Raw genomic sequence first — 14,257 nt, forward strand, 5'->3', positions numbered from 1 at the left:
GATTTGCTGCTTTTCTTTAGCTTCTAACTGGAAGGCGTTTGGGTTTTGAACTGTTGGTCGGACAAAAGGAGAAATCTGAAAATGAGAATTTTTTTTTACAGACTTAATAATTTATTGATCATTAATTATTAATTGATGCTAAGCTTAGTTTTCATACATTTCTATGAGATGTTTTGTTGGCTCACTGGCTGTGATTTGTCAGCTCTAAGCAGCATCAGTATTTTGTTCACCACAGAAACAGAAAAATAAACGTTACTGAAATTTTATGGGACACAAAATGTTATTTCAACACAGACGCAATCATGTAACAACTTTTGATGCAATGAAAATATTTATATGAAAACGAAAACCCAGCGACTCTCAGCGAGTTTGTGTTTGTGTGCGTTTGCCTCATCAGGAGTTGAACTTGGTGACTGCAGGCCATCCTGTGTGAAGTCGGATCCACTCGAAGTAATGAGCCACCTGCCAGAACAGACAGACAGTCAGACAGACAGACGGTCAGTCAGACAGTCAGACAGACAGACAGACAGACAGTCAGACAGACAGGCAGTCAGACAGACGGTCAGACAGACAGACAGTCAGACAGACGGTCAGTCAGACAGACAGACAGTCAGACAGACGGTCAGACGGTCAGTCAGTCACTGAATAGGACAGCAAACGCAGTCGGTTCTGCTGCTTCCAATGCTGACTGAATGAAAACGTGTTCACGCTGCTGCGCTGACGTCAGAAACCCAACAATAAACTCATAAACTCAACGGCTCACATGAAATCAGGTGGAGGAGACAAACAAATCACTTCTGAGTCAACATTTGGACATTTGAGGACGCGTCAGTGTCGCTAACGTGGGAGCACCTGAGTGTAAACGCCGGGGAAGTTGGCCTGACCACACCTCTCTCCCCAGCTGACGATGCCCCACAGGTAGGACACACCGAGTTCGTCCTGACAGACCAGGGGGCCTCCACTGTCGCCCTGACACGAGTCCACGCTGCCGTCCAGATCACCTGAACACACACACACACACACACACACACAGCTCAGCACCTGCCTGCACAGTTCGTGTGCGCACAGATCGTCGGCCAGGTAGGCACCCACCTGCACACATCATGCCTGGTTTGAAGCGATCCTTGTAGAACCTCTGACAGTCGCTGATGAGGGACACGTTAGCCCAAAGCAACACCTGACTCGCTCTGCCGTCTATGAACAGAGCCACGATTGGTCACTTTTCGATGGACTCGTTTGTGTGCGCAGTCCGCAGGTTGTAATAAATAAACAGTTGAAATGAAACTTTGTGATGTGGGCTCATCACCAAAACACAAAGCAAAGTATCCCTTTGTGTATAAACACCGTTAAGGTTATATTCAAATGCATGTTGAACTCATCCAGAGTTTTTCACCCCTTTTTTCTCCTCACTTTGTATAATGTGAAGGGTTTTTACAGCTCATGTTGTGGCTGGAGGCAACGAGTCCTGAACACGTGGTGACATTAAAGCCGGACGGCAACGCTCGTACCTGCGGTTCGTCCCCACCCCGAGATGCTACAGGTGTGGTTGGGTTGAAACAGTTGGGTGGTCCAGGGAACACAGACAGCACTGACAGCCGGGTTGTCCAACAGACATTGTTCCTTGTAGGGAAGCTTTGCCAGCTCCACCAGAGCGATGTCGTTCTCATAGGTGGTGGCGTTGTACCTGCAGAACATTCAGCGTTCCATGACTGAATTAGGTAAGGCTATCGTTTAGATAGATCGATAGATAGATACCTGGGGTGAATGCGAATATCTTTAACAGGAACAATGTCGGTTGTGTTCTGAGGTCTTGTCTTCTTCCAGATAGAGAACTTCACCATGAATGCAGAGGGGTTGGGCCTGGCAAAGAGACGTGGGTGACAAACTGTTATTATCACAAGTGAGAGGGGCAAGAGAGAGTCAAGAAAACCTGTTAGAATTGCCTCTACTCCTACTTTTACCTCTGAAAGTATGACCATGACTGTCAATGCCATATATTGTACACGGTACACATGCTGTATACTGCAGCAATAGACAGTTATATATTGACATCAGACACTGCTTCTTAGTTCCCTCTTTAGATACAGTTACTCCACAGGACATCCTCAGCTCCTGCCAACATACACTTCCTGTCTGGGCCTTTTATTTTGGAAAAACTACAGTCGAACATCCCGAGGGTATTGTCGACAAACAGTGGCTGTTTGGAGCTTTTATTTTGAAAAGTCTCAATCCCGACGGGTTAGCATCTCGTGGCATCTATTTTGAGAATCAGCACTGAGTGTTGCAGTGTCGTGGTTGAATGATTCACCACAAATACTGCATATTACCGCAACGTCATTTACTTGTCCCAAACAGTCGTCCTACCTGACGCAGTGAGCAGCAGTGAGGACCCAGCATCCGCCGATGTAAGCTCCTCCACAGTCGATCTTCTTGTTCTCCTCCAGGGCAATCTGCCACTGGATCTGAGTCTGCAGACAATCAAGACACAACGGGAAATGTTTTAGCAGATCATCAAAAGCCAGCGGTTTCTCAGCCGCTTCTGTCTGTCGGTACTGTGCTTTATCAGGAGGAAATCAGTTTGGGTAAGTAGTACACAGGGTTGCTAGAAACAGATGTATCGGTAACACTGGAAACACAGAGCGGTATGTTTCTTACTGACCGGTTTTGCAGGGACTCCTCCCACCACTCTCTTGACTCGCTTTCCTCGCTCATCCACTTCCTCATCGTCGGCTGTGGTCATATTGGGAACCCCGCAGTACAACTTGGACTCCAAGTGCAGTCTGTTGGACGCCGTTTCTGGACACAGAGAGAGATTTGGTGAGAGGACTGATGACTTGGTCTCGGACATATGACCCGTAACATTGACTTGTGGTGAGAATTTCTGGTGATCTGAGGCTTGACTTGGGCCTGTATTTAAGTCCCTACAATGTTGCAAATACTACATGGCCATAAGTATGGAGACAAGCTAGCCATAAAGTGTCTGAACACTTCTGATAATAATGTTCTGTAAAGGTCACTTTTAGGATGCATACCTTCTTTGGGAGAGACGTACTCTGAAATCAAGAAAAAAATAAGACATGTCATTATCATCACCATCAATGAAAACAGTTTCCTGTGAAAGGTTCAGCCATCTGCTGCTTACATCTCACATACCTTCGTTTCTGAGTAGTCGGTGTGGTGTTTCGAATTCTGGGAATAATAGAAACATATTACAAACAGTGTAAACAGGATGCAGAAAATCAGACTGATGCTCAGTAACAACATGGCATCAGACCGGACAACAATAAAATTACTGCAGCATGGCAGAACAAACGTATTGGTCTTACTGGACCACACACAGGTAACCATGTTAAAACGGCCAGTGGAGCAAACGAGTGTTGGCTTATTTCCCAAACTCTAACCATTTAGCCACTTTTAAAATTTTCCTTTTTTTGTTTGTTTATCTCGTGTGGCTGCGCTTGTCACCAAGGTTACATGAAGTTTGCAAGCCGAAGTAAGAGGACATTAAACATCTGATCTCTACAGTTTGCCTGAAAAGTAGTCGGTGGTCTAAAATCGTCAGATGAAGTAAACGACGTCTCTGTATCTCACTCCTGTGTTTCTGTGTTTCATCCTCGCCGTCCAGACAGTCAATCTGTCCATCGCCAAGCGCATCGTGATGCACACACACGCCGGTCTTGCAGCGGTGACTGTTCTTCCTGCATTCTGAAAAACACCCACGATTCACGTTGTGAAAGGAAGCTCATGCAGGCTTATTACATCAGTTTCTCTCAGGGCACGTTTGCTTTACTTTTGCAGCACATCTCGTCACTGTAGTCACCACAGTTGTCAATCCCGTTGCAGGTCTGGTTCACAAAGATACACTTGTTGTTTACGCACCTGAATTCACACTCCTCGTCTGAAACACAGACACATGAAAAAATTGTGGATCTTTAAAAAGTACAGCAAAACATGAGACAACTTTTTGAAGTGTACCTTAATCATAATGGAGGGCTCTGAGTGCTTTACTGACCCTTGAAGAAATATAGTCAAGAGCCTGAGGAACACCAAGTCTTAAGCAAGGCCAGACAGATGGTTTATCAAGATCCATTATGGTTGATTCTGAACAATCACTGTGCGAGTTCATTCGCTTCAAGATGGAAGGTAGAGGGAGGCTGTGGCCTCCAAGGACATGAAGTGGTTCTGCTTGTACTCTTCCTTAGTTAAAGGATGCATTCCAACACATGTGCCATCGTATCCCACCATAGTCTTACCCTCACAGACCCTCCTGCGCTCGATGATTTTAACTTAAGTCTGAAGACCAAAGTTTAAGGTCCCAACAGAAAAGAACCAAGTGGAATCGGTGCATACTCACTTGTCGGTGGTTGTGATGCATCATAACAGGTTACTGTGGCAACTTTATAGTTGTTAATCTCAGACTTGTCGTGGATTACACACTCAGCAAGGGAATTCTCATAACCTTGGCAGTGAATGCTAACACAGCTGCCTGGGAACTGCTTGTGATGTTTGGCCGTCAGGTTCTTGTAATTCTCGTAAGCAGCAATCTTTGCACCACTGAAGGAACACATAAAACCTATAAGTCGCCTTGTAGTTATACTTTACATCACTGACAGAATGTACTTTGCATGGAACGCATATGTTTCCATTTATGGTCTGCTTTCTGGAGTGGTATACTGTGCATATTGTAAACATGCATGATACAAACATGTCCGCTCACAGTGGATAGCCATGCTCCTTGCAGACCACATTAGCAGCAGCCATGTTCCAAATCTTCTTACACACCAGTAACTCTCTGCCACCTTTAGTGTCAGGGATGAAGACCTTTACTACTCCTGTGTCTGAATCTATTGAACTTGTGAACTTTGGGTGAACGTCTGTGATGAAAGAGACAAAAAGGTAAAGATAAAGTTATAAGAATACAGCAGTGATACTAAAGATATCACAAGGCACTGAATACATCTGAAAGAGCAAACCTCTACAATTTTCCCCAAAGTGGGACATGGTGGGTCTCCTGGTCCGACATGAGAGAGCCATCAGCTGGAAAACAGATCACCAAACTGTAAAAACTGGCTCAATGATAAGAATTCAAATCTCAAATGTTCAAATTTTCAGGGTTAAACTACTGAAATCAGCCAGATCCTGAAGTATCTCACAGATGTTACGGATTTTAATTCAGTCTGCTGATTGATTTCACGTATTTTCAAACAGTTCTGATTCTTGACAGGAGATATAGATGTAAACAGAGTATGTCCAAAATCTTTCAGAAAATGATTAGAAAGCCTAGAAAACTACATATGTACAACCAATTCTTGATTTGTATTTCTATCACCAGCTGCAGTTCTGGACCAGATGTCAGTATCCACCATGAGTTACCTGGCAGTAGGACCGGTAGGTTCTGCCGTCCCGCCCACAAACCGGCGTCACGTTGTCAACGGGGCACTGATACGGTGGTTTACAGGAGCAATGTCCATCAATGCAACGCTCCCACGGAGGGCAAAAAACCAGGCCACATGATGCACGAGTAAAACTGATTGAAGAACGTTGACAGACATATCAAACAGACAAATGTCACAGATTAATTTCATTTACACAAAAATTATTACAGTGAGCAAACCCCCTGGCAGTAAGTCTTAAGCACAGTGTTTGGGTCTGATTTGGTGGGAAATGTTCTTCTTCCTGGTGCTGGTGATTTGTCAGTTGGCTGTCAGTTGACTTGGAGGTTGGTTGGTTTTTCTGCCATCGAGTGGTTGAGAATCAGTACCGTAACTTGATAAACCAATCTGATTCCAGACCTTTGAATCAATCAATCAAGTATCCAAGTCGGGTCATGGTGGCAGCAAACCAAACTAGGTACTCCAGAAGTCCCTTTTCCCACCAACATTTTCCCGCCCCTCCTGGGGGATCCCAGGCCAGATATTATCACTCATAGGTTCTGGGTTTACCCTGGGGTGGCGTCCTTCGAGTTCATTGAGTACATCCCCGTAAACCTCCCAAGGCATGTGCCCAGGATGCATCCTAATCAGTTGTCCAAACCACCTCACCAGGTTCCATTCAACCCGAAGAAGTAGGAGTCTAATTCACCGTCAACAATGTGTCCTTAATGTTCATTACTGATACATCAGTGGAAACAGGAAGTGAAAACAACGCTCAGAATGCAAAACAGACCACAGACTAAAGATTAAGATTAAAGATTAAAGTGACATATTTTGTCATTGGAGGGAACTCACTCCAACAAAATTTGTTCTCTGCATTTAACCCACCCAAGTGACATGCACACACACACAGCAAACCCGGGGCAGTGGGCGACCGCGTGCAGCGCCCGGGGAGCAGTGGGGGTTAGGTACCTTGCTCAAGGGTACCTCAGCCATGGACACCGGGACGGGGAATCGAACCAGCAATCCACCGGTTACGGGTCCGACACCCTAACCGCTGATCCACGACTGCCCCCTAACTAACAAAGAAAATCAAACAACCACAAGAGGAAGCCCAGCTAATCGAAACATACTTACCGCTGCTCAAGACACTCAGCTGGACCCAGAAACTCGTCTCTCTCGGCTACTGTGGGTGTTGTGGGTGCAGGACTGGTGACCAGTGGGGTGGTGGTGGTGGTGGGGGGCTGGGTTATTGATTCTGGTTTCCACAGGTCTGGAAAGTGGTCATCCAAAACTATCGACTGCTCCAACTAATAAAATATAAAACAATTAGAAATGTGTGGAACAGAATAAGATTCAACATGTGAAATTTAAACATGTTGTAAGCTACCACACAACAGTAATCAATATGTGTTCCGCTTAACTTCACTGCAGTGTGGGAGGCAGTGCTCTGTGGCTGCACACCCCATCATAGCTTTATAACATTATGCTGCGTTCTTTATGTATTTTGCATGAACAAGCGTAGCACATTAAAGTCCTGCAGATACAGAAAAAGAAAACAAAGACGTTTTCTTCTTTTAACACAACATAAGGGAAAAGTCAGAATGAGGTAACTCACCGCTCCAGAGTGAATTATGAGGAGAGACAAGAAGAAAACAGAAACTTTGGCTGATCTCATCCTGACAAACACCAACACTCTGCTGTCCTCCACAGCTTTTTACAAAAATCTTTTCTTCTTTTTGCTTCTGCTGGCCAAAGACAAAACTCACTCAGATCAGATAATTAAAACATCCTTCACAGTGAAGAGACAGCTGGTCTCTCTGTCAGGGGACTGACGGTCTGATGTCTTCTGTCCACTGATGTTGCCATCAATCAATCATTAGCTCATCTTGTCAGTGTAAACACACACACACAACAAACAGCTTGGACTGCAGGCTGATCAGCTGTTCTGTAATTTCACACAGCAGTGAATCAAGATTCCAGTAACCACATAAAGACAAATATGTGGGCGGCACAGTGCATCAGCACTGAAGGTCCTGGTCTGCATTCTGTAGGTGAGCTGGAGATTCAACACTGCAACATCTGTGCTTTTTATATGATAACAAGTCAAAATGTCTGCTGGGAAACGGCCTACGCTTGCTGGGACTGGCGTCCCTGAACAGGATAGATGGATCGATGGAAGTACAAATAAGTTAATGTTTGACGCTGTATCAATAAAAGAGCGTTTCAAAATCAGTGCAGTCTTATGACAGGGAGGCTTCTGGGTTCGGGTTTTCCTACATGTACACACAACAACAAACACAACTTAGCATTCCTGCCAGACACACGATCAATGAGATGAATCAGCCTGATCAGACTGTCAATCAGACTGTGTAACTGAGTGACGGACTCATGAGGGTTTTCTTCATTATGACAACAGCAACAATAATGCAAACAGACTTAGTCATCAGGCAGGCTCCAGCAGTATTTTATTAGTTACACCATTACATAATATTTAACAGCACATTCATAAAGACTCAAACAGGTTGTTCGAGGGCATCATCAGGAGTTGAACTTGGTCACAGCAGACCAGCCTGTATGGCGTCTGATCCACTCAAAGTAATGAGCCACCTGAAAGAGACGAGAACAGATTTATTATAAAAGTATAACCATCATTCTTTTCAGTTCTGGACCAAAGTGGAGGACTGCCAGCAGGGCTAAAAACTACATCCAGTTTAGCTAATCTTGAAGCTGCCATCTTGAGGTTTGCACTAGAGGAAAGTTTTCAAATCAGAAGGGTTCATCCTCTGGAGGGCTGGAATGTCGTCTGTACATTTGAATTTTCATATGAAACCAACTTTCTGAGGGTGGAGCCATCATAAAAGGGTTCATCTTCTCGAAAGTAGAAATGTGCTCAGTCAAACTAATTTAGATTTCATGTACACAAGTGAAAAATTTGGTCTCATGGTGTCACTCAAAGAAAGAGGCACTACTTCAAAGGTTTTACTCCTTTGGACCAGATATTAATATTTTACCTGTGTATAAACTCCTGGAGATCGCGGACGGCCACATCCCCGCCCCCAGCTGATGATGCCCCACAGGTACGAAACACCAAGTTCATCCTCACAAACCAGAGGACCTCCATTATCCCCCTGACAGACATCCACACCGCCATCCAGATCACCTGCACACACAAACCAACCTCGAATGGACCCTTTTCATCAATGCAACCAACACCGACACGGCAAGATACGAGTGCACCCACCTGCACAGAGCATGCCGGGTTTAAAGCTGTCATTGTAGAACCTGTGACAGTCTTCAATCAGGGACACGCTGGCCCACTGTAGGACCTCAGACAGTTGTCCATCTACAGAGAAATCAACCATCAGTACCAGAACCATCAGGATATCAGAAGAGGGTGCAACAATGTGGTCAATTCAGTCAATCTGTGCAACAACTGGGACAGCAGACAGCAAATCCCCCTTCCATTTCTTGTGAACTGTGATGCTAAATCAACTTGCTAACTTTAGCATGCCATGCTAATGTGCCAGATATGTTGATGTAGGTTCTCAGTCATCCGGGTCATGGTAATTGAATTGTCTTTCGCTTCTAGCACTTCAAATGTTACCATATTACCTGTGCACACTTTAAAATGCTAATGCGTTGGCATGCTAACACAGTGTTCATTTAGCTCCTCATCCTGTGAACTGAAAGATAGTTGCTAACCCCTGCTATTCAGTGCTATAAACTGTTGCACAAACTCAGCTTCTCTCTCTCTTAGACGACTCGAGCACGACTGCGTCCAGCAGAGGCCAAATTTAGTTTGAAGAAGTCAGCAGCAGAGTATTAAAATGCTGCTGTCGTACGTTGATTTTGCCCCCATCCAGAGATGGTGCAGGTGTGGTTGGGATGGAAGAGCCGGGGGGTCCAGGGTACACAGACAGGGCTGGTGGCAGGGTTGTCCGTCAGACACTCCTCTGAGAATGGAAATTTGTTCAGCTGCACCAGTGCGATGTCGTTCTCACGGGTGGTGGGGTTGTACCTTTATCGATTGAGACGGATGGTTAGATCCAGTTCCAGCAGTTTCACCACTGACATTATTGCTAAGCTTTAGTGGTGGTGATGAGGTGCAAATAACAAATATATTTGCAGAGTACAGCTCTGGGATGTTGCCTTGTTTTTGGAGTCTTGATGATTTTTTAAAAATTTTATTCATCACTTTGAAATGAATCTCAAATTTCTCTGTATGCCGACGACATTGTACTCTTTTTACTGCATGTCTTTACTCCCTGGTTTAATATATGAATATGTAAATTTACAATGAATCAATCCTCCAGCAGAGCGACATCCGGTCATTCACGGTCAAAAGTTTTCTTCACGAATAAACATAAATATTCTGATGTGCCATACAAGCTGCTCTGCGTCAACTCAATGTATCGAAAACCTTCGTACTTGGGGTGGATGTGGACATTGTCCACGGGAGCTATATCTGTTGTGTCCTGCGGTCGGTTCCTCCTCCACAGAGACAACTTCACAGTCATTGCAGCGAGTGATGGCCTGCAGGAGAGACAAGGGCGAGGGACAGTGAGGATCACTGAGAGAGAGAGAGAGGAAAAAGAGACGACAGCAAACTTAACTGAACTTTTGAGCTCATGACGCTGAAAATGAGACAATTAGAAAAGTGGATAATTACTTTCGGCCGTCCTCATCTGCGGTGATGGAGAGAGAGGGGTTTGTCCTGGAAGAGACGGAGACCGAGGGACGAGAGAGAGGGTTTAGTTTTATTTCGTAAACGCAGCAGCTCAGCTCATTTCAGTTCAGTAGAAGACAGAAACTTGAGTTCAGAAGGCGTAGGTTTGGATTTTTCTGTTCAGTAAGGAAAACAGGCATAAGAACATTTCCTCTCCGGACATTTTGTGAGTTTGTTTTGTTTGGTCAAAGAGATGCAGAGCAGAGGTTGTAAATATCAGCCAGTTCAGTCACTGATCCTGTCATGTGTACGCGTACCGACGGCACTCGTAGCGCTTCGTGCGTCCTACCTGATGCAGTGAGCAGCCGTGAGCACCCAGCAGCCTCCGATGTAAGCTCCTCCACAGTGAAACCTTCTGTTCAAGAAAACAGAAACCTGCCACTGGATCTGAGTCTGCACACAGACAGCAGACTTCCTGTCAACACACACTTTATGGTCCTGAGGTCAGCAGACAGCAGCCGCCTCGTGCATCATGTGATTTACGGGTTGATGGACATGATGACATCACAGTGGAGAAACAGACAGACTGACCGGTTGTGTTGGAAGTCCTCCCAACACTCTCTTGACGCGGCCTCCTCTTCCTCGTGGCTCCTCTTCCTCGCTGCCTGTTTTAGGGATTCCACAGTTCAGTGTGGACTCCATACGCCCCCTGGTGGCCTTCGTTTCTACACAAAAACATCATCATATTCATTAATGCCACCAGTTAGCTTGGTTCATTAAATGGAATTGTAAACTATTTATCCATTTCTGATTTTGGCAGTTTATGTCACAAACCATCTGTTACAGACGAGTAATTATGTGATTTACATACCGCTCTTTGGAGAGATGTACTCTGAAAACAGAAAACCAAAGATTTGTCTTCGTCGTCAACATTAACAGCAAATCACATCATCAGCTGTAACTGTGTTACCATAAAAACAAGAGGTCCTGGGGGTTACCTGTGTTGGAGAGTACAGGAAGTGAAGTCTGCGGCTCTGCGGGATATAAAATGAAAAATATTTGAAAGACGATACCTGCTGCTGCTTTCTGTGAACTGAAATCCTAAATTTGTTTTGTTCCTGTGTGGCTCTATGCTGCCCTCTAGTGGAGAACAACAGCATGAACCCTGTTAGCATGCATGCTAACCCTTTCAGCCTGAGGAGCAGCTTTTGGACAAAGAGGCTGTGAGCAGATCGCCACATCACAAATCAATCTGGTATTGATTAGTGATAAGTTAACGCTGAGCTAGCATACAGCTGGCATATTATCTGTTTACCAATTTGTAACCATGGTAACATGTATGTATGAGCTACTGGTCAGTTTGTGTCAGTGGGACGCTGAGCCTTTTCTGAGGAAATTAACCCGACTGCAGGCGTGCGTGTGCATGTGGTCAGTACTTGTGTGTTTCTTTGACTCGTCCTCGCCATCCAGACAGTCGATCTGTCCGTCGCCGACAGCCTCCTGACGCAAACACACGCCTGTGCTGCAGCGGAAAGCCCCATTTCTGCACTCTGACACACACACACACACACACATTATAAACACATTTTCAGAGAAAGTCTGCAGAAGAAAATGCTATGCTAACTTAGCATCGACTCGGACTGTATGGAGTCTTGTGATAAACAGCAGGTGGCGCTAATGCTGGAAACCTGATGTCTGATGCTTCACATGCTTCGTTTACGTCCAGTTTGTTTGGCACATTTTACCTGGATCGCGACACAGGTATCTCAGCCAGGTGTGGAAACGTTCTTTCAGACACTTCGTTCTAAGTGCACACGTGTGTGTGTATCGTGTGTGTGTGTGTCTCTTACTCTTGCAGCACATTTCGTCGCTGCCGTCACCACAGTCGTCGACTCCGTCACACGTCTGACGGAGAGACACACACTTCCTGTTGACACAGCTGAACTCGCACTGCTCGTCTGGAACACACACACACACACACACACACAAACATCAGCCCTGATGACAGTCCAGTCCAGTCGAACTGAGTCGGGTCTGCAGTTACTGACCTGGCGGCTGTTCACAGGTTACCGTGGCAACTTCCCCGTTGTCAATGCTGGTCTTGTCGTAGATCACACACTCTGCCAGGGAGTTCTCGTAACCTTGGCAACGGACACTCACGCATTTGCTGGGCAGATTCTGGTCGTAACTCGCCAGGGAAACGTAGGACACAGAGCCCGTAGAGGCGGCACCGCTGCACACACACACAAAATGATCACTCTGATGACCTAATCTGATGTCAACCAATCAGAGCTTAGTGGGCAAACTTAAGAAAGGGCATAAAGTGGACTAGCTGGCTACCAAGGGCCTCATTTTTACAAAATCCCCAAATCTGAAAAGTTTGTCTGACGGCCAGCAGTGTGTGTGTGTGTGTCTCCTCACAGCAGGTGTCCGTCCTGCTTGCAGGCCACGTTAGCAGCAGCCATGTCCCACAGCTCCTGGCACACCAGCAGCTCCTCCCCACCTCCTCCAGCGCTGGGAAGGAAGACCTGGACCACACCTGTGCCCTCCTCTATGGACCCTCTGAACTTTGGCTGATCAGCTGAGGAGAGAGGAAGACGAAGGTCTCAGTAAACCCACTACCAGCAGATGAAGATGTCTCTGTTTGGCGGCGAGAACTAACCTGTGCAGGTTTCGCCAAAGTGCGACATGAAGGGTCTCTTGGTCTGACAGGAAACAGCCATCGCCTGAGAAGTAAATCAAAGATCAGGATTCAGAGTCCCTGTGTTCATACCCACTTATGTCCAGAAACGTTCAGCACGGTTTGGCTTTTTTTGGTCCTCTTTTCAAATTGTTGCTCACCAAACTTTACAAACCCAATCAACAACAACATCATTTTGTTCAAAATGGAAAAACTTTGACGGCATGACTGCAGGCCAAACATCTGCTCCAATGAGGTCCAGCGGGAGTTTAACCCTGGACCACCAGTGCTGACCTGGCAATAGGAGAGGAGCTGCTTGTTGCCGTGGCTACAGACTGGGGCCGCGTCCTCAGTGGGACACTTGTAGGCTGGTTTACATGAGCAATGTCCATCAATGCAGTGCTGCCACGGAGGACAAAACACCAGGTCACATGATGCCCGAGTGAACCTGACCAGGAAAGACGGAAACAAGATGAGTCAATAAAACACAAATCGACAAACAGGCCCAGCCAATCAGAGAGCAGAGCACTCACTTCCTTTCAAGACACTCGACTGGCCCCAGAAACTCGTCTGTCTTCGGGGTGGAGCTTTGGGTGCACACCTGCAGGATTCCAACATAACAAAGAGGCAGCGAGCAAAATAAACTTGATAAATAAACAATATAATCACACAAGCAAAAGCCCAAACACACACTTCCATTTCCTCTCGGCTTCATGATTTCATCATCACTAATGTGTATTCTAACAAACTATAAAGTTTTATCCTGTTTTCCCAAATGTTTAACAATCCTCACATACTCCGCAGTGTGACCGAATCACATCAGGTCCATTCATTAAAACCTGCACCTGTTTGGCTCAGTCCCACAGGTGCAGACCAACGTGGTCCAACTGAAAACTGTAGCCCAGGTGTTGGCGAGTCGGGCTGCACTTCGTTAAAATCCGTCTTGTCTTCTGAAAAGTCACCCTGCAGTTTTATCTGAGGTAAGAAGAGCGACTGAAGCGCTCATGTTGTCCCACAGACGCAGAGCGAATGACGGTTTGACTCACCGTGACACAGTGAGACATGAGGACAAGCAGGAAGGGCAGAGAAGCTCCAGCGGCCGTCATCCTCACAAACACAAACGTTTGATCTCCAACTGCACTAAAATGTCTTCTGAGAGACAAACGGTTTTCCTCTTTATAAAAGTGACTGATGACACATCCTCACAGAGGATGTCAATCATTAGCTTATCTTGCCAGTGTTGAAACACACACACACAGTTCTGACAGTTATGCCAGAATGAATTAGCAGACAGCTGTTAGCATGTATCCTAGCATATGCTAACACACACAGACTCAATAAGACATTAAAAATGAGAGCAAACGAGTGGAAGTCTGTGGAGTAAAGCTTTGGTTTAACAAGGGAGTCTTAGCATCAACTGCAGTAATGAAGTGTTGTGTATTTGCTACAGCTCTGATTGGCCTCTTCTCCACAGCAGCTGAGACTCATGGGTATTGTAGTTTCCTGTAGTCATCAGCAGCACCAAACTGCAAGAGA

At 45.7% G+C, this 14,257-nt stretch overlaps 1 protein-coding gene across 1 annotated transcript; it reads right to left on the minus strand.

The window, feature by feature from the left end:
- Positions 1–88: 88 nt before the first annotated feature.
- cfi (complement factor I) lies at positions 89–14,055 on the minus strand. Its single transcript, XM_046381643.1, has 34 exons — positions 13,768–14,055; positions 13,255–13,322; positions 13,016–13,169; positions 12,704–12,767; positions 12,463–12,622; positions 12,090–12,274; positions 11,892–11,999; positions 11,478–11,591; positions 11,040–11,075; positions 10,913–10,933; positions 10,633–10,766; positions 10,391–10,494; positions 10,045–10,089; positions 9,804–9,908; positions 9,218–9,393; positions 8,617–8,718; positions 8,387–8,535; positions 7,917–7,982; positions 6,510–6,682; positions 5,374–5,527; positions 4,974–5,037; positions 4,718–4,874; positions 4,355–4,554; positions 3,791–3,898; positions 3,592–3,705; positions 3,154–3,189; positions 3,033–3,053; positions 2,660–2,796; positions 2,365–2,468; positions 1,756–1,860; positions 1,509–1,684; positions 1,093–1,194; positions 853–1,001; positions 89–462 (listed from the first exon to the last, which is right to left on the minus strand). The coding sequence occupies exons 1-34, from the start codon at positions 13,825–13,827 to the stop codon at positions 394–396; spliced, it is 3,720 nt and encodes a 1,239-aa protein (XP_046237599.1). The 5' UTR covers positions 13,828–14,055; the 3' UTR covers positions 89–393.
- Positions 14,056–14,257: the final 202 nt, after the last annotated feature.

The sequence above is a fragment of the Scatophagus argus genome, chromosome 23, assembly GCF_020382885.2.
Source record: "Scatophagus argus isolate fScaArg1 chromosome 23, fScaArg1.pri, whole genome shotgun sequence".
Classification (NCBI taxonomy): domain Eukaryota; kingdom Metazoa; phylum Chordata; class Actinopteri; family Scatophagidae; genus Scatophagus; species Scatophagus argus.